This window comes from Mixophyes fleayi, chromosome 4 (assembly GCF_038048845.1).
Source record: "Mixophyes fleayi isolate aMixFle1 chromosome 4, aMixFle1.hap1, whole genome shotgun sequence".
In the NCBI taxonomy this organism is placed as follows: Eukaryota; Metazoa; Chordata; class Amphibia; order Anura; family Limnodynastidae; genus Mixophyes; species Mixophyes fleayi.
In genome coordinates, this window is record NC_134405.1 from 325,188,488 (window position 1) to 325,211,933 (window position 23,446).

Genomic DNA, 23,446 nt, shown 5'->3' on the forward strand with positions numbered 1-23,446 from the left:
ACTATTGGTTTGGATTTACCAAAGCATATTATGATGCAAGTAGTAAATAGTGGGTTTATTGAAGGGTCCAGTATTACTGCTGTGAAACGCACACAGCCTCTACACTAAGGCTCAGCTAAAGAGGGAGCAGCAGCTGTAATTCTACATGATATTCATACTTGAAATACACTAGCCTTATTAGCCACATGCTGTTACTGTGGATTTAAGTGATATTTATGGATAGTCATTTGTGTAAAATGCTTGGAACTGAGAGGCATGAAAGCATTAAGCTGGTAATGTGATGGGTATATTAGTTATAATAATATTATTATAATAATATGTGTATAACACTGTACTATAGTAACAATGTAAATAAATAGTCTACATCTATCTGCTTTCACAAATTTGTGCTGGAATAAAAACACGTAGCCAAAGTCGGTAATCTTCACCTAACTTCTACAAAGATTTTACCAAGTCTACTTGCAGAACCTATCATACCTTTAAGAGCCATTGCCTTTATAAGGGTGAGGGGTCTGTCATCAGTTGGGTTTGATATTATATCATTGGAGGGTTGGTCAAGCCCAGAGGACCCTAGTCAAACAAATATTCAGGTTACATTGCTTTTTAGAACACATGTTCATCTTTAAAGAGCAGCTGTTATGAAATTTTAACTTTAAATGTGTTGTGGTTAGTATTACGAGTGCTCTTTTCTCTGAATTGGGCTTCATGAAATAAATTCCCAGTAACTTAAGAATTCAGTCTTAATTAAGAAACCATTTATCCATTCACCCACCTCCAGTCACCATTCAGTCAGAAAGGACGTGCTCATTTATTTACTGGCTGTGCTTAACTTAAGAAGAATACAGAACAGGGAGTAATATACAATGCAGGGGAATTATAATTATTATTATTATTAATGTACAGCAGGTTTGAATGTGTGAATGAGTTTGCTAGGCTGCTATTGTAAGGTAGGAAGTTGTATGGATAAGGAGCAGCCTAAGAAAAGGGTTTTAAGCGTGATAAAGCCATGTTGGCATGGGGGTATAAAGCAGGCAGTGAGTCTGTGATGTGATTTTATATTGTATACTAAATGTTATAAGGCACAAACTCAACAATTAAAGGGATAGAGCTACAGAACAATTTTTTGATGCATTTAGACCAAACCCAGACTTACAATATGGCAACTCTGACATAGACCAAAAGGGCTGCTGTGCCTGACAGTATACCTGGACCTGTCTGGACTCCCAAACGTTTATTCAAACGGGCTGCACCTGCACTCTGCCTCTACTACAGTACTGGGCTGATGGTGACACAAGCCACCCAATGGGTGATAGAGCTTCTCTGACATCATCAGTCCCTTGTTTCTTTGAGGCATGTACACAAATGACGGCTTGTGTAATTGATTTGCCAGTGCTACTTCTCGGTCCCTTTCCTGTCCTGGTTGAATTGGAGAATTGAGAGGTGGGAGACTGGTAAGACGACCCATGTTACAGTGTTTGAGACTGGAAAGACACAAGATCCTGAATGAGTATTTTGGAAAAGTAGTATCTTTTATGGCAAGCATAAAATACAGAATAAATGTGAAAGGGAACTCACACTGTTCTAGGAGTCAGTGGGGCTGTCACTGATACCGAGTTATTCAGAGGATTGGGGAGGGGAGGTTTTTGAATGAAAATCTTATTAAATCTTTGAGCATCATAATGAAAGCCACACTATGAAATCTATCTACCGTGAACGTGGTTAAAACATGTTTTATTTACTTTATTTATCCTCTAGATATTGGTGTTAATCCTCAGGAGAGCCCAGGGACTGAATATTCATTATTTTATCTCTAAGTGTCATAGAGATCTGGTTGTAATTTCTCACAATTCCTGAATGAAAGCTCAGAGCCAGGGAAGATTGCGGTCAGCCAGTGTGTAATCAGGCATACTGGTCTCCTGCTGCTGTGTTCTGTCTGTAATATATGCCCTGAACCGTAGTGATGAACAAAAATCAACCCACCTGGCTTTTATGGGGCCTATAGAGAAGAGACACACATGTACAATAAGGGCAGGACAGATATTTCATACTAATTACAGAGCAGCTTATGCTGGTAAGACTCATTAAACAATACAGAGACGTCTGCAAAAAAAAAAAAATTTTTGTGCTTGGGAAAAAAAACACAATCTTATCCTGTATTGAAATAGTTCTCTTCCTGTCAGTAATTTTACTGTTTGTTCAAGAACTTTTTTTGTGCATAGATGGATATATGAGTCCACATCATCTAGTTTCACATTCATTGTAAACATGTTACAAGGCTTAGGGGAGAAAACAAGTATAGCTTGGGTTTAAATGTTATTTTGCACCACGGTTAATATCCAATGCATGAAAAATATTTGAAAAGAAAACAATATTCTTTCCTGAAAAAGGTTACATAAATCCCCTGATTTGTCTGGTTTCCTGATTTGTCTTAGCTACAAAGCAGCCCTAGAAACGAGGAGAATATATAAGTGTTCCTTGTTTTTCCCCAAGCCTCTGAGACAACAGGGAAATGTATGTTCCTGGTTCTGTGTCTTGTGTTCTCCGCAGGCAGCTCAGCTGGATTCACACAGCAACAGAGACCCTTGTAGTTAGCAATAAATGGAGCAATTTTCATGTACAACAATCAGAACGGCCACCTAAGTTTGCCCGGCTGGAGTCATTTCATCAGGAGGATGTGTGCTGTTGTGCGGTGTTCATCTCTCTGCTCCCTTCTGTGTGGGACGAGCTGTCTGATTCAGTTCTCCTCTGTTCTGAGCATGTAATGCAAATAACAGAGCCAGATGGTGCACTCTGAATATTTGCAGCAAAATGTCCCTTTTGTGCCTTTGCCTCTTGTAGTAGGTGGTGCAGAAGGAGGTGCATAGAGACAAGGAGGAGGGTACTGGGTTTGTGTCTGTAGCAATTTGAACTCACCACTTTTTTTTCCCCCCTCTGTTTCTCTTGCCTGGTAGAAGCTGGCGGTCCGGAGCTGTCCTGTGGGGAGTGCCAAGCCCATCCCGCTCATCAAGGCACCAAGCAGTCAGGGCATTGCCATCTCAGTCGTCCCGGCCAAAGCACCCGTCACTATGGTGACTGCACATCTCAATGGGCAGAAAACAGCTACAGCCTCAGCTGCATCAGCCGTAAACAGTGCAGAGCCCCCCCAGACCGCCCCAATTAACCTACAAACAACCAGCAGACTGGTGGGGAGTTCCTTAAACATGACAGCAAGGAGGGTTTCGGAGATGCCCTATGCCCAGGTATGTACCATCTTCATCCAATGTTAGGAAAAGTTTATTAAAGGACAAGTCTGTCATTGAGGACTTTTTATGTGTTTGCTAGATTCACTCTCTAGAAGAGTGTATCTAGCAAACCTTTCTGCAGATTCATCATCAGTCATATCAGGGAGTGTATATGTCAGCGGGTTCAGAGTTCAGTTGGTTGAACGGAGTAAACCCCCCCCCCCACCCCCCAAAAAAAAAAAAATATATGAAGAATCTGCAAGTACTAGGTATTCTGCTAAAAGTGTATAGCAAGTTATTTTTTATTGACATTACATGTTTAGCCTTTTTATGTATTGGAGTTGGTGAACTTTGTTACAGTGATACATTTTAGTAACTATTTTACCTCTTATGGAAACCTGTTATACAGGAAGTCTAGATAACCAGATGGGGCAGATTGTAAATTATTGCTGCTCTCTGGGGACTTTGTAATCCATACAGACACGATGACTAAGTGCTTCCTCTTCCAGTTAATATGAGAAGCGCTGCTAAACAATTTATTGGGAGGGAAATACCAGGGGCAGTGTGGGGAAACAAAGTTGTCATTTTAAATGTGTTTTAGTAGATTTAAGGCATGGTGCTCCCAATTATGGAAACCACCCGTATACATAAACCCCAGGTTCCAGGAATTTTGTAGATAGGTTTATTTTGTCTTAAATGGTTCCTCTAGTTTATCTTTTGCAGTTCTGTTTTTAAATGTTTTTATCTTTAGCTTACATTAATTATTGTTCTTTTTATTAATGCATAAAACATTTACAACGTGTGTCACCCCCAGAGGTCACATTTTGCAATCACAGCCATATTAGAAAGTTTGATATCCTCTATTATATTCTTATTACAATGGAAAATCTCTCTTCCCGTTGCTTCATGAACATTCAGGGTGACTAGTTGTGCTCATTCCAACCTTTGTGTGCTCAGCTAGTAAGTTCCACTTTGCACCATCTGGTAGATAATGGATATAATTATAACAGAAATTGGGATCCCAAATAAGAATGGCCCTTATTGATTGATTACATGATTTATAGTGCATGGCTTTCTGAAGATTTACAGCACATGAAATAGAACACTGACATTTATATATAAGAATGTTTGTGATTTTATGTGCATTTATGTTTTTCGGAAATGAAATACATTGTTGCTCATTTGCATTTTAGTGCAAAGGAAATTTGTTTCATTAGCAAGGATTGCACCTTGTATTATTATTTCTTGATATCTGATCATATGAAACTGTTACATGTTTGTTAGCAGTTTGCACATTTAATAACACATGGCTGGTTTTCCTTGTTCGATGCTTGTGGCACAAATGAGATGACTGCAGAGGGAATGGCGGAGAGGTGTTGACATCCCAGCTTACTAAACGATTCACTGGAGCAGAAATGGATTGTGACTGTTAAGCACAGCCCCGATGATTCACAATTTTGGCCGTGGATAATCAAATCCATATTTTTAGGGTTCTGCCAAACAGAAAATCCTACACAAGTGTTCTGAGCAGATTGTGCGACTATTACATTTTGTAGAGAACAAGACTGTTTAATTAAACTAGCAATTAGCAAATGTTACCAACTAAATCCAAATGCCTTTGTGCATCAAGTTTAGAATCGTGTGAGCTTGTTTTTAGTGGGGATTCAGCATTACTTCTTACCGTTGCTGGAAAATATGTGTTACTCTCACAGATAGGAGGAAGTCAGTTTTGGAGATGTTAGTTCTGTATCTGCTCCTGCACCACTTCTCAGCCATAATTAGGAACGCCGGTGGTACGGACCGGCCAGTTTCAGGAGTATCAACGCCCTGCAATCCTTCAGGACTGTATAATTGTAGACAGCAGAAAGTAAGAATAACAGAAGTCAGTTTTCCCCACTGTCCATGGTGCTGAAATAACTTCTCACTGTAAACTTCATGATCAGCAGATTTCTTTCCCCACTGCCATAGATGTATGTGACAGGAATATATATATGCTGATATCAAAGTCACGCGATGTCCTCTACATGCACTGATCACCCTCAGGTGTGGTGTTTAGGGTTTAATATGGCAAGGTGGAGGAAACCCTTCAACAGAAACCAAAATTGCAAACAAATACTATCATTACTATGGTTTATTTATATAGTGCCAATTATATCACACAGTGCCATGCAGAGGATATCTTGTCACTCACTCCCTTACAGTCTAGTTTCCTTAACCACACATCAGGGTCCTATTTAGTCAGCAGCCAATTAAACTATCAGTATATTTTTGAACTGTGGGATGAAACCTACACATAGGGAAAGCCTACAAACCACACACAGATTGGTTGTAATCGAACCCTTGACCTCAGCGCTGTTAGACACCAATCACTGTGTAACCAGGCTGCAAATTTTAAAAAAAAATAATAATTTAAATCTAACAAATGTACATGGATAATAATGTTCACCATTATGTAAATTATAAAGATACTAAGGGACCAATGAATAGTTCCTTAATGTGCTCCTGAGTCCTGATATGGTGACTTCACAGTTAATACAGATATTATATACATGTGTTTATACAAATAAACTCATGTGTATAATATTATGTGATAGACAACATAGCTCCTACTGTAGTTTATAAGGTTGCTGTAGGTCATATAATGGCGTAAAGGACTATTACTGGTGTATGATTGAACATTATGCGCAATGTTACTGCTTATTGCAGTGGTTTTAATAGTTCCCAGAATAATAAATGCTGCAGTAATAATGTCACTACTCGCTGATTATACCACTTTAATGCATGGTAGAATATCGGCTGTTTTACACTGCATAGAGGTACGTTTAGATATATAATTTTTCACGTTTGAATGTTGTGTACTGCTGCTTGTGTTTCTGTTGACGACTGACATTTCAATAAAACTTTTCCGTTGTTGAATAAAGCCATTAATGCTATTGGGACTAGCAGAAAAACTGCTTGTAAATGAGGTTGTCTTGCTGTGGCGTGGTACTCACTCACTATGTATAATTTAATGAACAAGAAGGATTCATGCAAAGAGAAAAGCTTCAGATTTATTTTTAGGTTCTGTAGAAGAATAAAAAAAAAACAAGGCCACTTCCAGCTCTTATAAAGGTTTAGTGTAACAGACAAGACAGCACTTAATTACAAGCTTTTCATTAACATGACTAATGACATTTGAAGTCAATATTCTCTAGGCATCTGAGCATTAGTTTCCTTGATTGTGCCGTTTCGAGTCTAAAAGCAGAAGGAAGAACAGAATGTTTAACGCTTTCCTGGTCAGATAGGCCTCCCACCTAATACTGTCTCCTAGTACCAGTGGAAGCATTTCCGGCACACAAATTGTCAACTTCCGACTCGAAGGTACAAAGCCAACAAGAAGCTCCATGATAATTGCACAGAGGAAGTGATGTCAATTCCAAACATTTTGAGATAAAGAGTTCTCATCCTGCCATAATATCTGACCCCAACACCCCAGTAGCAGGTGCCAGGATATTGGAAGGCAGAATCCACCTTTGCTGTTTCTGCTGATAACAGAAGAAACCTATTTTTTGATAATGGGGAAAAAAATAGAAAGTGTAATTTTCCTGGAAATGTATCAAAACCTACTATGTGTAATCTTCCCAAGGAGAATTGGATGTTCAGGCACATTTCCTAAAATTTCAAGGTTGGCTATCATGGTTAAGGTCCTTTTTGTTATTTGCTCTGTCTCTGGATATTTCGTAAACAATGTGTTCATGTACATTGCATAGAGCATCTAACACTGAAAGGTGTTTTTTTTTTTTACTTTATTAGTATTCAACGTCCTTGTAGGTATTGTGTGTAAGTGCATTAATGGTGACATTTGGCCTGATTCATTAAGGAAAGTAAAGCAAAAAAAAAATTGAGTAACTTTGAACCTTGGCAAAACTATTTAAAATGTGGGGACAGATTTATAGTTGGGGTAAGGCATGTCCTAGATTAACTTTAAATGTCAGTGTACAAATAAGCTATCAAGTATTTATGTGCTACATGAAAATACAGCCAGTATTTAACTTATATGCAAAATAATAAATTAATTTGCACCCTTTGCATTGTAACATGGTTTTGACCAGGATAAAACTTGCCTTACTTCCCTTAATGACTTCGGTCCACTATGTCCATATTAAAAATGTATTCCTATAGCACAATTTGACTGTGTCTTTCCTTTGGGAAATTCAGTGTGGCCTAGTAGTTTCACAGGAAATGGTTTAGCTATTAGGGACATGGTCTGGCTGGATTAGGGGCCTGGGTGGACCTATTTGGCCTGATTTTTTTTTATTTTTTATTTTTTATTATTATTATTATTATTATTATTATTATTGTTATTTTTGTTGTTGTTGTTGTTATCTTGTAGTGTTGGCAGATATGGTAATCAGCAATTGATGCTTCAGCACAATCTACTTTTGTTAAAACTTGTTTTAGTATATAATTCATACATTTAATATATAAATATAAACAAATTACACACAGAGATAGCTTATTAAATATATATATTTGCTAACTTTTAATGCATAGTTAACTTTAAAGGTTCACTTAGAAATGGATTTATATTTCATTCATCAGCAAACGAATGTTATTGCATGCATTCTATGTCGTTGTTTTTAGTCATTTATTTATAAAGGGAGCTGGTATTGGGACATAGTTACATTTGTGCTTTATTCCGGGGTGAATGTAAACTTACAGGAAAATGTGATTTTCTCCAAACGAGAAATGCTTTTACTAAAAATGTTACATTATAAGACATTTATATATAAAAAAGAAGCACTTACATCTCCGTTCGTGTAATAAAGAGTCTAATTTAGGAAATGAAGATCTTTGGAGGAAAGCCAACTGTCTGCGTTAAATGTATTTCTGTAAAGCTGTTTTCATTAATAAGAAGAGAATATGAGCGACCGCCAGAAAGCACTTGTCCATATTCAGGTTTAATGCTATTTCTGCCGCTGTAAGCAGCTGTTTGCAGATATATATAGAGCTGTGTTATGTAACTATCATCCCTTTAGGATTCTTGTGTATGAGCTGAAGATGAAATCTAAAATAAATCCAGTTTGTTTTTCTACATTATAGATCACAGCGTACTGCAATCATTGCAGCTAAACCAGCCCAGTTATTCACCAACAACATGTAACTGTGTCTGTAGAGCCCCAGCATCCTATAGTCATCTCCTTACAATGGACATGTTGTAGGTTTGTCCTTCACAGAGCAGAATATATATAACCCACTGTCCGGGTGTCTCCGACTTACCTTCCACACAAGTAATTGAACATATCCCTTCCTCAGATCAATTCATGTTTCTCCATTGTTCAGTACATTGTTTCTTGCTGTCTTTGCTTGACATACACATTGTACGTGGAAAAAACTGCCTTTCAGGCCTTCCTACCATAATATAATAATCTGACCTCTGTGCCTGATGCTGGAACCAATCCTGCAAAGCAAATATTTATGTGTTGTTATATAGGCTTTAGTTTTTACCCTAACTTTAGACCACTAACTTACTAGCGCTCAAGGGATAATGACGATTTGCTTGATATAATTTGACTGACAATTATTGTCTTTCTTGTAGAGATTTTTCATATCATGAATAGTCTTAAAAGTCAATTTACCTGGATAGTATTAATATTCGGTTTTTAATTCTTTGACTAGGCTTCATGGTTACGAGTAACAGGTCTAAGTTACACTAACGGCATCCAGCTACTGATCACTGTGTTGCCACATTTGAGCTGTGATTACCATAGTATGATAGTAACCAAAAGCACCGGCACCACTACCTGTGGATTTGTTGGTTGTCTTCGCTGTGTTCTTTTATAATCATCCAATGATTGAAGTTTACTTTTTACATCTAACCCAGTCACCGTTTATGGTGAGCGAAGCAGCCGACCTTGGTACACAATGTGAGGTCAAAGCCATTGCTCTGTAAGAAAATCTGATTGGCAGATGACAAGGCTGTGATGTGTGTGCGGTCACTGGCTGATCATCCTGGATGACAAGTCCTATGCAGTTTATCCACATGTGGCCAAAGGTCCACTGATGTGTCATTTGGCAATCTGGCCAGGTGATCAGAGCCGCCCTTATGTGTATCAAGCACTCACCCAGTGACTATCATCAGATGGGTATTTATATCACAGTAATCTGACTGCCACAAACTCCTAAGAACCGGTTGTCCTATGTGATTCCAAGTGGCTGAGGTGAGAAGTCAGCAGTACGTCTGTCACTAATGTATTCCACATGCTTATTTTAGATTTAATTCCAGCCACATTGGGCGATGAATAAGAAAACTGATTTTCAAGCCAGGATATTTAAATCATTGTTCAATAACTTAGTAAAAATCAAATCATATAACATTGTATATTTATATTTGAAGACTGCATTCGCTTGCTTGAAGCATTTCTTGCCCACTGCTGGGGTAATATCAATGCTAATGTACTATATTGAATACAAATAATATCAATTTAGCACAACTTTGCATGCGATTTCACCAATAAAACAATGTTATCTATTGTGGGCCTCACAATAACTTGAATAACTCCTGATGCTTTGTTTACAGTAATATGTGCTCTCTCGTTAGTTTGATAATTGTATTGGAATACTATATGTTGGAAATGTTCATATGTTTGAGTTTCCATAAATTGTTTGAAGATGTCTTATATTTTTTTATGGTCCCAAAGTAACCTCCTTCCTTTCATCAATTCATACAGTGTGAACATGGACACTTAAAAGGTGTATTTTTTTGGTGGGGGGGGGAGGGGGGGGGTTGTTATCAAAGGTGTTTTCAGGTAACTTTGGCATCACCCAAAGCAGCCAATCAGATTTTACCTCTCATTTTTCTAGTACAGTTTAGAGATGAAAAGAAAACATCTGATTGGTTGCTATGGGCGACTCCATCTTTTTCTTCACAAGATACCCAAGTTTCACAAGTGCGCCTCTTTGTATAGATTCACTGGTAACAAAGCACATTTTTTGCTTTTCTTCTGGACTGAATGAATGTGTTTGTATGAAGATGAAGGGGGAAAGGACAGTTCTTGACAGTAATGTACATTAGGCATTAAACGTTGATTGTAATATTTCCATAACTTAATGAACTGTCATCATCATCATTTATTTATATAGCGCCACTAATTTCGCAGTACTGTACAGAGAACTCATTCACATCAATCCCTGCCCCAATGGAGCTTACAGTCTAAATTCCTTAACACACACAGACAGAAACACAGGCTAGGGTCAATTTGATAGCAGCCAATTAACCTACCAGTATGTTTTTGGAGTGTGGGAGGAAACCGGAGCACCCGGAGGAGACCCATGCAAACACAGGGAAAACATACAAACTCCACACAGATAAGGCCATGGTTGGGAATCAAACTCATGGCCGCAGTGCTGAGAGGCAGAAGTGCTAACCACTGAGCCACCGTGCTGCCCCACTACACATGACAATTGTGTTCTTTAGATGCAGCATATACTAAGTGTTAATATTACATTAGCTCAGTTCGTTAGACTCAGTTGAACCGTACACATGAATTGGTTATGTAAATACAGTAGAAAAAAGCGAGTGGAGCTCCGTGGACAGAAATATGCATTAAAGTGAGGACAAAATCGTTTTTTCGTTTGAGGTTTCTTGTAGAGCGTTGGAAGATGAAATGTTGGGCGCTCCTGAAACCTGGCATATAGGCCAGTGTGGGAGCAGGAAAACCAGACAATCAGTGCAGCCATGGTGCACTCTCTGCTTCTGTATGTGCTGCACATTTACTGGATATCCAGAGGTCAGCAGCCGGAATGACATCATTTTACAGTACAACTGTATTCCCATAAGATGCTGTGGAGTATCCTGTATGCTGGGCTTCATACAAGTATATGTAGCATTGCTGCCTGTTTCATGACCATTGGCATTAAAAGAGGAATATCTTACTAAATCCTTTCCCAATAATAGTACTTTGGTTGGGGGTCAGGGGGCTCCCCTGGTATCACCATCCTTCACTGCTCTGGAGCCACTGTGTCGGCTCTACCCTGCTATGGAGATCCCAGCTAAATATACGCAAATTAAAGGGTTCTAGCCCAGAGACCATTACTAACATACAATTATTGTTTGGGGGTTTATTCATATTGATTATTAATGTACCCGACACCATACTATACTCTGCCTCACTTTAGGTGGAGTAACAGGGGACTGTACCAATGTTCCGACAGCCAGGACCTTTCTCCCGACTGGCAGGAATGTTAGGAGGTATGTCACCCCACTGGTATGTGCCCTGCTTGGGAGGAGATGGCAGGTAGGGGCGGCCTGGTTCTTCAGAAGTGCTAGGATTTCCCCCCAGGGGACACGACACACCCCAAATGAATCGGCTACACCCTAGCATAACTTTATCGCCTCTTTTCGCACACATGCACCACACTCTGGGCCTTATCTGCTACACTCTGACAGCAGCCATATTTAAGGCGGAACCAATTTTCAGCCTATTAATTCCCTAGTATCCACCGATGACATCAGTTCTTAATGAATTTATTGTCCGTTTCCTTATGAATACTGGTTCAGCCCACAAAATAGCTGGGTTCACGCTACAACGTACAATGGAGCAGTATAAAGCAGCAGACAGGGTCCTCTATGTAGCCTTAGTCCTATGAATCTTATCATTAACAGTTCCTGAACTGCAGAATCCCAGCGACACCTGACAAATGTGTCTGTTAGCAGCAGGTTGTACAGCATGTTAATAGCTCATCAGTCCAGGTATTGAGACTCACCAGAGCAACGTACTGCAGCCCAGCTGCTGAGCAGTGTACATTCCATTCATTAATTCACATGTGGGGAAAGGCATCAATGGGGCTTGATTTCTAAGTGAGACTTCACATCGTTGATAAACAGCATCGCTAGCAACCATTCTCTGAACGTACTTCTGTGAAAAGTAAGGACTGTGTGAAATAGAAATTATAGTTTTTTTTTATCTGAAAAAAGACTCAGTTCTCTGACAGTGCATTAATTATTTGCAGCTGAATATTTTACTTTCCAGTCTCACTTCATTACCCTTTACATATATAGGCTTTTACAGGCCACATCCGTTACCAGAATGGCAGTCCCCACCAGGCATGTATACATATGTAGAAATGCCAATATGCCACATTCATTCCATGCAGACGATGCCCATATGAGTAAAAGCCCTTATTTCATACAGGGTATAATTTTAATTTTAAAGGCCAGATTTATCCAAGTGATAAATGTGTTTCATGTTTAATGACCTTTAATTCGTCGGACTGATAATGTAACATGGAGTATTAGCCTTTACAGGAAAAATGCATCCAATGTTTTTTAGGAATCAATCCATAATGAATTGACATTGCTCCAGTCTACAGGGAGAGCGGGGTATTTGTGGTAACAAAGAAAGTGTGATGTAATCCATAGCCACAAATCAGATATCTTACTTGTATCTTCTAAAACAGAAGAAAAACGAAAGTTCCATTCTGATTGGTTGCTGTGGGTTACAGCACATTCTCCATAAATGTCCCCCGCTGTGTTTAGGTTATTCAAAGCATGACCGTGCACAGCTTGTGTTACCTATAGTGGAAAGAACATCAAATTGGTATATCAGAGTTTTCTGGGCAGCAATTACACATAATGTAGATTTCTTTGGTCAATTATCTGGTTGTAAATAGCTTAGGGTTGAAGATTAATTAATCGTGCTTTCTGCAGAGGCTGGCAGTTTCATACGTTATTTTCCACAGGCTCTTGGTCAGTGTTTGAGGCTGTACTCATGTCGCTTGTTTGAACTCTTTTGCATATTCACACTGCTGGATATTTTTGAGGATTATCCTTAAAGAATTGGAAATATACAACATTAATATGACATTAAAATAGACATAATCAGTGCTGTTCAAATTCCACTTGCAAGGCTGACGACTATGAAAGCAACTACTGCTAGTGTCTGACTTCTGTGGGTGTCTTCTACAGACCACAAAGTATGTCCATCGTCTACACACAATGGAAGCTGCCGTCTTGTCGGCTAGACCAATACTCCTGAAGCTGCACCTATTCATTTACTAGTAATACCCTCTTCACACTGCTGGCTTGGCAATATCCCGGGTATATGAACCCGGGATATTGCTGGGTGACAAAGCATCCCAACCCGGGTCGATCGGGTTCACACTGAACCTGGTCAACCTGCGTCTGCAAAAAAAAAATAAAAGCCCACTTACCATTTAATAGATAGGTAGTATTTCCTCCCGCATATCAGGCAGCTACAGGAATAAATTACATCACTTCTATTGGCCAGGGTGAAAATTATGCTTTTAAAGCGGCAATAGGTGACAGCATAATTCTCTCCGAGGCTAATAGAAGTGATGTAATTTGTCTATTAAACTTTTTTTTATTCATTTTGTATTTTTTTTGTTTTTTACACTTGTCGGTGAGAACCGGGTCTCACTGTTCGGACTAGCATCTATCCGGGTCAAACCCGGGAATACCCCTGCAAAAGACCCGGGTCTAATTCCCTGGTCATGCGACCAGGGCAGATGCAGGGGAACCCGTTTACACTGAGCCTCGATCCGGTTTACAGGGGCTCGCCCTGGCAATAACCCGGATTTTTGAGGCAGTGTAAACGGGGTATTAGATAGCATCTTTATTTGCTGAACCAATATTACAATGCAGTCCATTAATTCACTAGTAACCAGTGACATCACTGAGCATACGAAGACAGCACCTTTATGAAGACAGCACAGTTATTTGCTGAACCAATATTAAAATGCAGTCCATCAATTCACTAGTAACCAGTGATATCACTGAGCATACGAAGACAGCACCTTTATGAAGACAGCACAGTTATTTGCTAAACCAATATTAAAATACAGTCCATCAATTCATTAGTAACCAGTGACATCACTGAGCATATGAAGACAGCACCTTTATGAAGACAGCACAGTTATTTGCTGAACCAATATTAAAATGCAGTCCATCAAGTCACTAGTAACTAGTGACTTCACTGAGCATACGAAGACAGCACCTTAATTTGCTGAACCAACAATAGGATGCAGTCTGTCAATTCACTTGGAACCAGTGAAGTAATGAAGGCATATGTAGCATTTTGTGCTTTAGTGAATTGATCATTCAGATGCATATTGGCAGTCCCACAAATGGCTAACTCCACTAGTTGTGACGGATGTAATTTAAAAGGTAAAACTGAATTTGACTCACTCCTGAAATCAGTTTTCCCTCGTCCACTCTGCATAGAACGAACACATCATTGTAAGAATATAGCACTTAATTTTGCGATTTGTATCAGTATTGTTGTGTATAAAATGTAGGAAAATATGGCATCTGCTATCTGCTAGAGTAGCTGCAGCTCAAGGTTAAACACAACACTTAGGCAGAAAAATGAATGTTGAAATGACTTTAGTAAATATCCATTCATATTACGCATTGTCATCTCTGCGGTTGCCATGGTATTTCTGTTCTGCTACATTACTACTCTCACGTCTCCGATATTGAATAAACAACAGCTAAAAGAATCTCTACTTCATGCACAACGTGCTTGTTTGGTAAGACGCTGTTCACCTCTAGCTTGTTGTCATTTTATTGGAATAACTCACAGGAACATGTATGGAAGCAGTGTCAATGAAGAAGTATTATAAATAAGCAGATTAGTTACTAATAAAAACACGATGTTTCCACATTCTCCTAGGTTGCTGATGCAGCAGTGGTTTCCATTAACTTCAAATACAAGTCACTGAGAATTCACTACACTAGATTAATTTGTGGCATTTGCAAGCCTTTGATGCTACAGACCTGATTGTTTTGTGTACCTGCTGCAGCATATAAGTAAAGCTATTTGTTTCAGATGATTATGTTAAAGACTGGCTAATTCTCTGAGCGCGCATGCATGTGTGTATATGTATGTGTGTGTATATATATATATGTGTGTGTGTGTGTGTGTATGTATATATATATATATATATATATATATATATATATATATATATATAAAGTTAACCCGTGCATGATACTCATGCATTCTAGTCAAATCAAGCTACTTAAGGTGTTAAAAAGGTTCTTGTCATCTTCATCACCACACACACACGCCGCTAGGCTTTTATATATTAGATAATGCTAAGAATTTAGTAGGTCAGTGTAGTATATAACTCCGCCCAGCAGGTGGCGCTGCAGTTTGAGCACTCTATCACCCGGTAGTTTTTTCCACACACACACACTAACACAACATGTGTGTTCATGAGGTAAAATTACCTCACGAAAATGAGTTTGACCCCCTCAACTAGTAAATTTAGCCTTTACTACCCCTCTCACGGGGGGAAGGGGGGATGATGGAAGTTAACTGACTTCACTATTATAATTTTTTTGTCAAATAATGTCAGTATACCAAATTTCAGGTCAATTGGATGAGCCTTTTCTGAGAAAATAGTTTTTTCCACACACACTAACACACGCCGCTAGGCTTTTATGTATTAGTATGGATATTCAGTAATGAAGGTGCGCTTATTAATTATAATAGGCAAATATTACTGACTGTTTTGCAAATGATTACACAATGTACTATAAGGAGATGGTCATAGCATAATTATTAAATTATTATTTATGTATTGAAAGCTGAGGTCTATAATGTTAGTAAGAGATTCCTGCTGTCTTTTCTTCCCTTTGAGGGATCAATCAAAGGGGCGTATTCAATTGTTAGCGTTAACGCTATCAAACGAGCGCTCAAAAAATCTTAGCGTTAATACGGTAATTACTCGCGGAATTTCAGCTCGCTGCTCCCTGAGCTGCGAGCTGAAATTTCGCGAGTAAACTACCGTATTAATGCTTTTCGCGCGCAATATTACCGTATAAACGGTAATATTTTTTGAGCGCTCGTTTTTCAGCGTTAACGCTAACAATTGAATACGCCCCAAAATCTTTTATGTCTACATTACTGCCACCTTTTTATTAAGCAGCGATTGTAGTAATATAAGACTAATTTATCTGCTGTGCACACACAGTTACCTTTAGCAGTTAGTGTTGCAGCTACTGTCAATTTACTATTTTAAAAGACAATGTTTTAAAGTCTCTTCTCTTTCTTTGTATGGTGGTTAAATGCAAATGTTCACCAACCCCTTATGTATAATGGATAGCGGCTGATACAAAAACTAATATCACATTAAAGTGTACCAGTTACTTATACAGGACGGAGGCAGCCATTGTGTGGGTTCATGAGATTGCAGCCGTTACATCGTGCTTTAGTGATGTCACTAGTTCTCAATAGACCCATAGGCTGTGTTCTCATTATAGTGATTCTGCATCTACTGTGAGCAGGCAGAGGGTACACTACTCAGATGCTATACATGTATCATTGTACTGTGTTACATTTATCAAGGTTGTGTTTGTTACATGATGTCCTGTGGTTGCCACAGCTAATTTATAAATAAAACATGAATGCATTAAAGTGCTACCTCTTCCAGTAATCTGTTATGTTTTACCTGTGACATTTCATTGCTTTTCTGGTCCTTTCTATCACCCTTGAACTTTAGCATCAGAGCAGCTTTTAAACCTGGCATCAGGTGTCTACATTTTAGGAGTTTGTTTCTGTTCCTTATGCATCTATAAAGCCTGAATATATAGCAATCTTGGTTCTCATCCTCCCCCTTTATTGTTCACTACAATAGACTTTGTCAGGCAGCCTTGACTACTGACATTTTATTGTCAATTGGGGGGGGGGGCGCATTATGTTTTAATTAAATGCATATCTTCTTTTAGTGTCTTTATTTAAGTAATGTAACAGTGGTACTGACTAAATCAAATTATGGCCATCACAATACCTAGTCAGCGTCTGCACAAGCACAACAAACACGTACACACTAAGGGAAGGCCCACAGGTTTACCCTAATTATTATTATTTAATGTAAATGCTGACTGCGTGAAGACACCAAACTACATCCATATGAGCAATGAGAGTATTATACATTTTATATTTAAGACGTAGTTGCATAAGTTTTTGTGTATAGTGAACATGTTTTCTCTGCGTATATACATTTTTATTAATGTGCTTGGCAGGTTAGAATAACCACTAACCAATCAGCATTAGAATATTAACAGCAGCACAGAGTAAACCAGCTACGTCCACTCTGCTTATCCTTGAGTAGGCAAGGATTGGCCAACATGTAGCCAATCAACTGCTGTTGAGCTGTCTCCCTTTTCTATCTGAACATAATGGGAGGTAATATTGAACAACAACAACTTAGATGCCAATGATTGCTATTCCCTAAATGAACATAAGCAGCGTCTCCACATTGGACATTCAGAATTGATTTTGGGAAATTCAGTAATTCAGTGAGTCTCTAAAAAGAAAACACCGAAAAGAAAACAATCAATTTCTTGATTCCACACACACACTTCCTTTAACTGTTTATTTTGTGATTCTTTATGGTATTCACTGAGTAACATATCAGCTTTCAGTAAAGCATCATGTAATTAACCTTACTCTTTGTTGTTTCTATACACAGACACTGGGCACCATTACTGCAGTGCCAATTAAAGTTCCTCAGGTCAGCTCCTTGCACAGATTGGCAGGACATGGACCAGCCGTGCTACCTCAGGTAAACACCTCAATCAATCCCTGCAACGTGCATATCATACACTAAATAACAACGTCTCCATTACAGATGGCACCAGGTGTCATCTTATCATCCCGCACTACGTGCTGAAAAATACATGTGGATCCGAAGTAAATATTGCATTATTTGTTAAATGTCAGTATGTGCATATAACATAGTACATCACGCTAAGAACAAGAGTATTTTTTGCTTAGAACACCTATATCCTTTATTTGTTTATCGGACTAGCATGCCTGAAATATTATTTTGGATTATTTTGTATTTAATTTAAATACAATTCAGAAGTTTTGGTAATATTTAAGTGCCTTACACCTACACTTATAAATAAACATATATTACATTTACTGTAGGTTGCAGCTGTATACTTTTTTATATGCCAGCATGATATTAGCTGTCTTATGGCCAGGGCTAAATATTCCTTTGTATTAATAAGAGTGTGCACAGCCCATGTACTGGCAGGAGCATGCTCACTGTGCTCCTGAGACTCATCCTGTGACATCATCACTGTGTGCCTGACCAACCTGCGGCTCTCCAGCTGTTGGGAAACTACAGGCCCCAGCATGCTTTGCAAGCAGATGGCCATCTCGTTAGCAGGGTAGTTTCACAACAGATGGAGAGCCAAAGGTTGGTCAGGCACACAGTGATGATGTCACAGGATGAGTCTCAGGAGCACAGTGAGCATGCTCCTGCCAGTACATGTGCCTGCGTCTAAAAGAAAATATACACAATATATCATATGTATTTTGACTTTATATGTTTAGCTCCATGTCTATGACTGTCTAAGGCAAGGGGGGCTCATCTAAAATAAAAGCAAGCCTAAGCAATGAGGCCCAACTAACCACTTGTCTACAAAGCTGCACTGTGTCAAACAGCAGCAACAGGTGCTATTGTGCTGTATATTTTGGTACAGGACTTTATAGTAGATCAACACTGAGGGCCTGATGTAGGAGTCGGACTCGAGTCCAACTGAGCAGCGCAAAAAGCACTTTTAGCCAAGGACCCGTCTCAGTTTGCTCTCAGACTGAGCAGGATCTGCCCCTTGCACCTCTCTGCGCTTGGAGAGGTGGAACGGGGAAGGTAGTGGGTGGGCCTAGCAATGTAATGGTGTATTCAGCCACTTTACATGCTATGCTGAGTGAAAGCAGCCGCATATAGGTCTTGGAGACAGGTGTTTTCTCCTGGTGCTACAGACCTTGCTGTATGAAAAAAATTATTACATTGAAAAAAAGATGTGCAGCCCCTCCCAAGCAACATAACCAACCCTAGTGCTGTTTGGGGGGAAGAAGCACAATATTTAACATTCATTTATTTATTAATTTATCTGCTTTACAGGGCCGCTGTGACTGATTCACTAAGTGTATCATGCACACCGGCCCATAAGGCAGAGAGAGAGGAGTGTTTGTGCAGTTTACATAGTATTCTGAGTTGCACGGATCTAAAGATCCCTTTGACTTGGAATACTGTGTAAATTACAGGATGCTATTTACACTTACCAGTTAAGTGTAAATTGCATCCGACTGTACATCAGGCCCTGAGTATATAAAGTGTTTTGGGAGAACATAGGGAAACATGAGATTGCAGTGTAAATACAGTGACAGATTGGGACAATGGGTGTGTAGAGTTGAGGCTGTTTCTGTGAATTCCTTTGACAGAGAAGTTATCCTATATTCTGACAGAACAGACAATGAAATAAAGGCACATTTACTGTACATGTGTTGGTGAATCAGTACCCACAGTCTGTGGGCATGCCTGTGCCAAAGATGTGGGCACACAAGTATACGTCTTTATTTTTTCTATGTATGGTACATTCTGTCATGTTCTTGGCCACAAACAGCTCTTTACATTAGATTAATATTCCTGATGGCAGAGACAGAATATGGAGATTTTTCCTTCATTGGTTCCCCGTCTCACTCAAACCCCGGCTCAGAGGTGAAACGCAGCCCCCTGTCTAATTGCTAGGTGTATTCCATTTGAATTCAAATTAATGTGCATAGACAATTATTACTTAGGTTCCTCATTTAAGCAGTCAACCACTTAGGCAGATTCGCAAGGACAAGAGCTGTACGTTTCATAATGACATGCTTGCCAACATTGCAAATCCCTCTAACAAAGACTTTAGTGCTGCTTTAATCAAGAATTAACAACTTAAGGCAAATGCATCAATACCGCAGAACTGCAGCAGTGAACCCAACCTTGGTGTTAAAGTTTAGATACAAGTCTGTGCCAGATTTTGTCTGTGATTAGTTTCATGATGTGTATTCTAATATCTGGGATTTCAGTTATAGGGTGCACAATGGTAACTCTTCCATCCGGAGCTACCACGCATTACTGGAGATGTCGTGAGACCATATATGAAAACCCCAATTCCAGCAAGTCCATTATGTGAACAGGATGCAGCATATATATAGATGCTTATAATATCCACCCAATGACACCAGAATGTTATGTATAAATCTCTAACACATAGGGGCAGCTTGCGAGCAGGGCCTTCTCACCTCGTTGTCTGTTTTACCCAGTTTGTTTATTAGTTTATTATGTTTGTCCCCAATTGTAAAGCGCTACGGAATATGTTGGCGCTATATAAATAAATGATGATGAGATACAATTAGTTTTCTGGTCCGCGTGATTGTGCCGGAATGGGTTGCGAAGTCAATCCACGGTACCGAAATAACGTGGATTTTCGTTCGCACCCCATAGGGTTGCGTACGAAAATCCACGTTATTGCGGTACCGTATTACCAGCAATACTGCGCAGGTTCCGCGGTAACGTGCGTTACCGCGAACCGGAAAGCTAATTGAATATGCCCCATAGTATGTTGCAGTGCTGAACATGTATGTATAATACGCAGCCTGCAACAGGTGCTGATTTTTTTATCCCAGAAAAATATGCCCAACTCACTCTGTATAAAACAAACCCTAGACCGTACAGAATACTGTTTATTGTGTTTTTGATTATGTGCTGAAACATTACCACCCGTGAAGAAAACGAGAATTGCTCTGCAAAACCTTTGCTCTTCACTGATCAGATGCTACACTGTAGAGACCCATCGGCTGTACCAGCGAATGTTTCCATTCAATGCTTAATACATTAATAATTTTACTAAAGTTTTCTTTCAATTACGGTTCACTGCTTTTATACAGAACATTTTGTACTTGAGGAAAATAATGATCTTCACCAGGCTTAGACAACGGGGGTCTCTCCGGCTGTCATAGAACTACATGTCCCACAATGTCATGTCAGCCTCTGGGCATGCTGAGACTGGTAGTTCCACAGTATCTGGAAAGCCCTAGGTTTCCCACATTTTCCCTGTTATATATACAATACCCACTGTGTTTAATTCACATTTAAATTATATACCAGTGCATTCATCTTCAGTGAAGAAAAATAAAAATATATTTACTTCTTGGGAAATACCTTTAGGATTAAACGTGGTCCAGTAAAAATGAATTATTTGATTTCTTTAAAATAAGATGTACTTCACAAGCTCTATACGTTACACAGCAGATTTGTTCTAATACCCATTTAGTTGCTGGATCTTCTTTGCCAATATCATTTTTTACTAATAAAGAGAGGGAATAGGGAAATTCAGCAGGTTGTCTGAATCGGCAGTGTCTATAATGGGTATGCGTTTCTCCCACAAAGGAAGGAGTGGAGGCCAGGGGTAGGTTAGTGTTTTCTGGGATGAAGGGGTGTAATACACCATCAATGATGTCCTATAATTCTGCCGATTATAGAGGGTACATATGCTGGCCATAAATTGTACAGAGAGATATAAAACTAGGAACAAACGTTGGGAGCTGTATAGATCTCCCATTTGCCTGCTCCCATGGCCATACCTCCAATTATACCATTCCGGTCTCACAATGATGTCAGACCCATCCCCATTGTCACTAGGCCATGCCCCAAGCTGCTGTGCTGGGGCAGATTATCACACACAAGAAACAGGTGAAGGGATTGTGGGAAGAAGACAAGGAAATGTCTTACATTGGTGTCACTGTGTTCTAAGAACTTAGGCAGCCAAATGGATCTTTATCAGAGATTAATATGGGTTATTGTAAATGTTTTGGTGCTCGGTAAGCTTCAAACTTTACACTTTGTAACCATTTATACAGATATCCGGAAACCCATTATCCAGAAAGTCTTGGGGGTAAATGTATTAACATGCGGGTTCTTCAACACCCGCCAGTTCAGCGTCTTCGGCGATTAAATTTACCCCCTGATATCCAGAGAGAGAGAGAAAAAAAAATAATTTCTGCTGTTCAGCCTTAATGTCACACACAGAAATGATCACAGAGATTTTATTTCTAGAATTGGTTTAGTGAGGAGACAGGGGTCATTTTTAAATGAAATGAAGTATATATTGTGTCTGGTGGTCCAAATTAGGGAAAAATCTCTTCTCCAAACCCTAAACCCCAAGCATTCCAGATAATGGATCCCGTGCCAGTAATTGTTGTATTGTCACCAGATTTCACATTGATTTTCACTTGCTCATTACATAGTGACTTGTGCACTTAGTGATAAGTTAAATAAATGTATCCAGGAGAGATGATATATATCGCTCCCTCTCGGCCAGAGTCCTCGTACTGTATTAAATGCCCCCTCCTGGGCGAACAGAGGAACACTCTGTGGTTCTAATAATATAGTCCACTATGGATGTGTAGAACCTGGTGACAGGCGTTCTTTAAGCTATTTAGAGAGCACATCACAAATGTGTCACTAGCTCGAGCTGTGTTGGGTCCTAAGTAGCATAGCCTCTTTTATTGGCTCTAGACCCCCTCACAGTCTCAGTGTATATGAGAATTGGGTTGGTTAACCTTAAGGCATACAATTAAGCCTCAATCTCTCTTATTCCTGAAGGCAGCCGGCTCACCAGTGCAGTTCTCCCACAGCAGCGTTCGTGGCTGTGACAAACATCAGCAGAATCATTACAGCCAGCGCCACCCCAGAGCACGGGTTTGCTTAATGAAGCGTCAGATTTGATGGATTGTACAGCAAAAATGATGTGTTTAGATCTTTGACCTGGCAAAGCTGGTTCGTAAATACTCCAGCTTTATAATAGTATATCTGTGTGCCACAGGGTGGCAGAGATTGTCTGAGCTGCTCTCTCTTATAGGATATAAATCCCCAGGCAATTAGAAACACATCAACTTTTATTTGTATTTATTTATTTATATATTTCCCTACAGCGCGATTACACATCCTGTGGCTCTCCAGCTGCCAGGGGAACTGCAACGCCCAGCATGCCTTTCCAACCTCTTAGTGGCAGTGCTTCCTTGCACTTGTAGTTCCAGGACTGTTGGAGAGCTATGAGATTGCAACCTCTGTTACAGTATGTATAGGTACACTGGAAAATAAGTAATTATCTTCTAGTTTATAATGAAACCTCTAGTAAATAAAAGACTTATTAATACTGTTGTCACACAAAACAGTGGTTTTATTGCAGAAATGCATTGTGGGTATTGATAAGAAAACTCACATCCTAAGGGCATCGGTCCTCCTAGGATTCTCTGCATTTTAGTACTCAGGAATACATTAATCCACCAGCACAGCTGAGCCTGGTCAGGAATATACAGACTTTGGGGCACGGTTTAGACAGTTAAACTGTTTCTTGTCAGAATCGGGGGATGTAGAGATGA

General features: G+C 39.4%; 1 protein-coding gene across 4 annotated transcripts in view; it reads left to right on the forward strand.

Annotated features, from left to right (window-relative positions):
* The window catches only part of PHF21B (PHD finger protein 21B), a 69,333-nt gene that overhangs the window by 22,858 nt on the left and 23,029 nt on the right, over positions 1 to 23,446 (forward strand). For 2 of the 4 annotated variants that reach the window (XM_075210250.1, XM_075210252.1), the window contains exons 2-3: positions 2,952 to 3,239; positions 17,700 to 17,792. In XM_075210250.1, the coding sequence (XP_075066351.1) occupies positions 2,952 to 3,239; positions 17,700 to 17,792 (381 nt within the window). The remainder of the gene's footprint in view (positions 1 to 2,951; positions 3,240 to 17,699; positions 17,793 to 23,446) is intronic. The other 2 variants (XM_075210251.1, XM_075210253.1) reach the window with 1 other exon arrangement.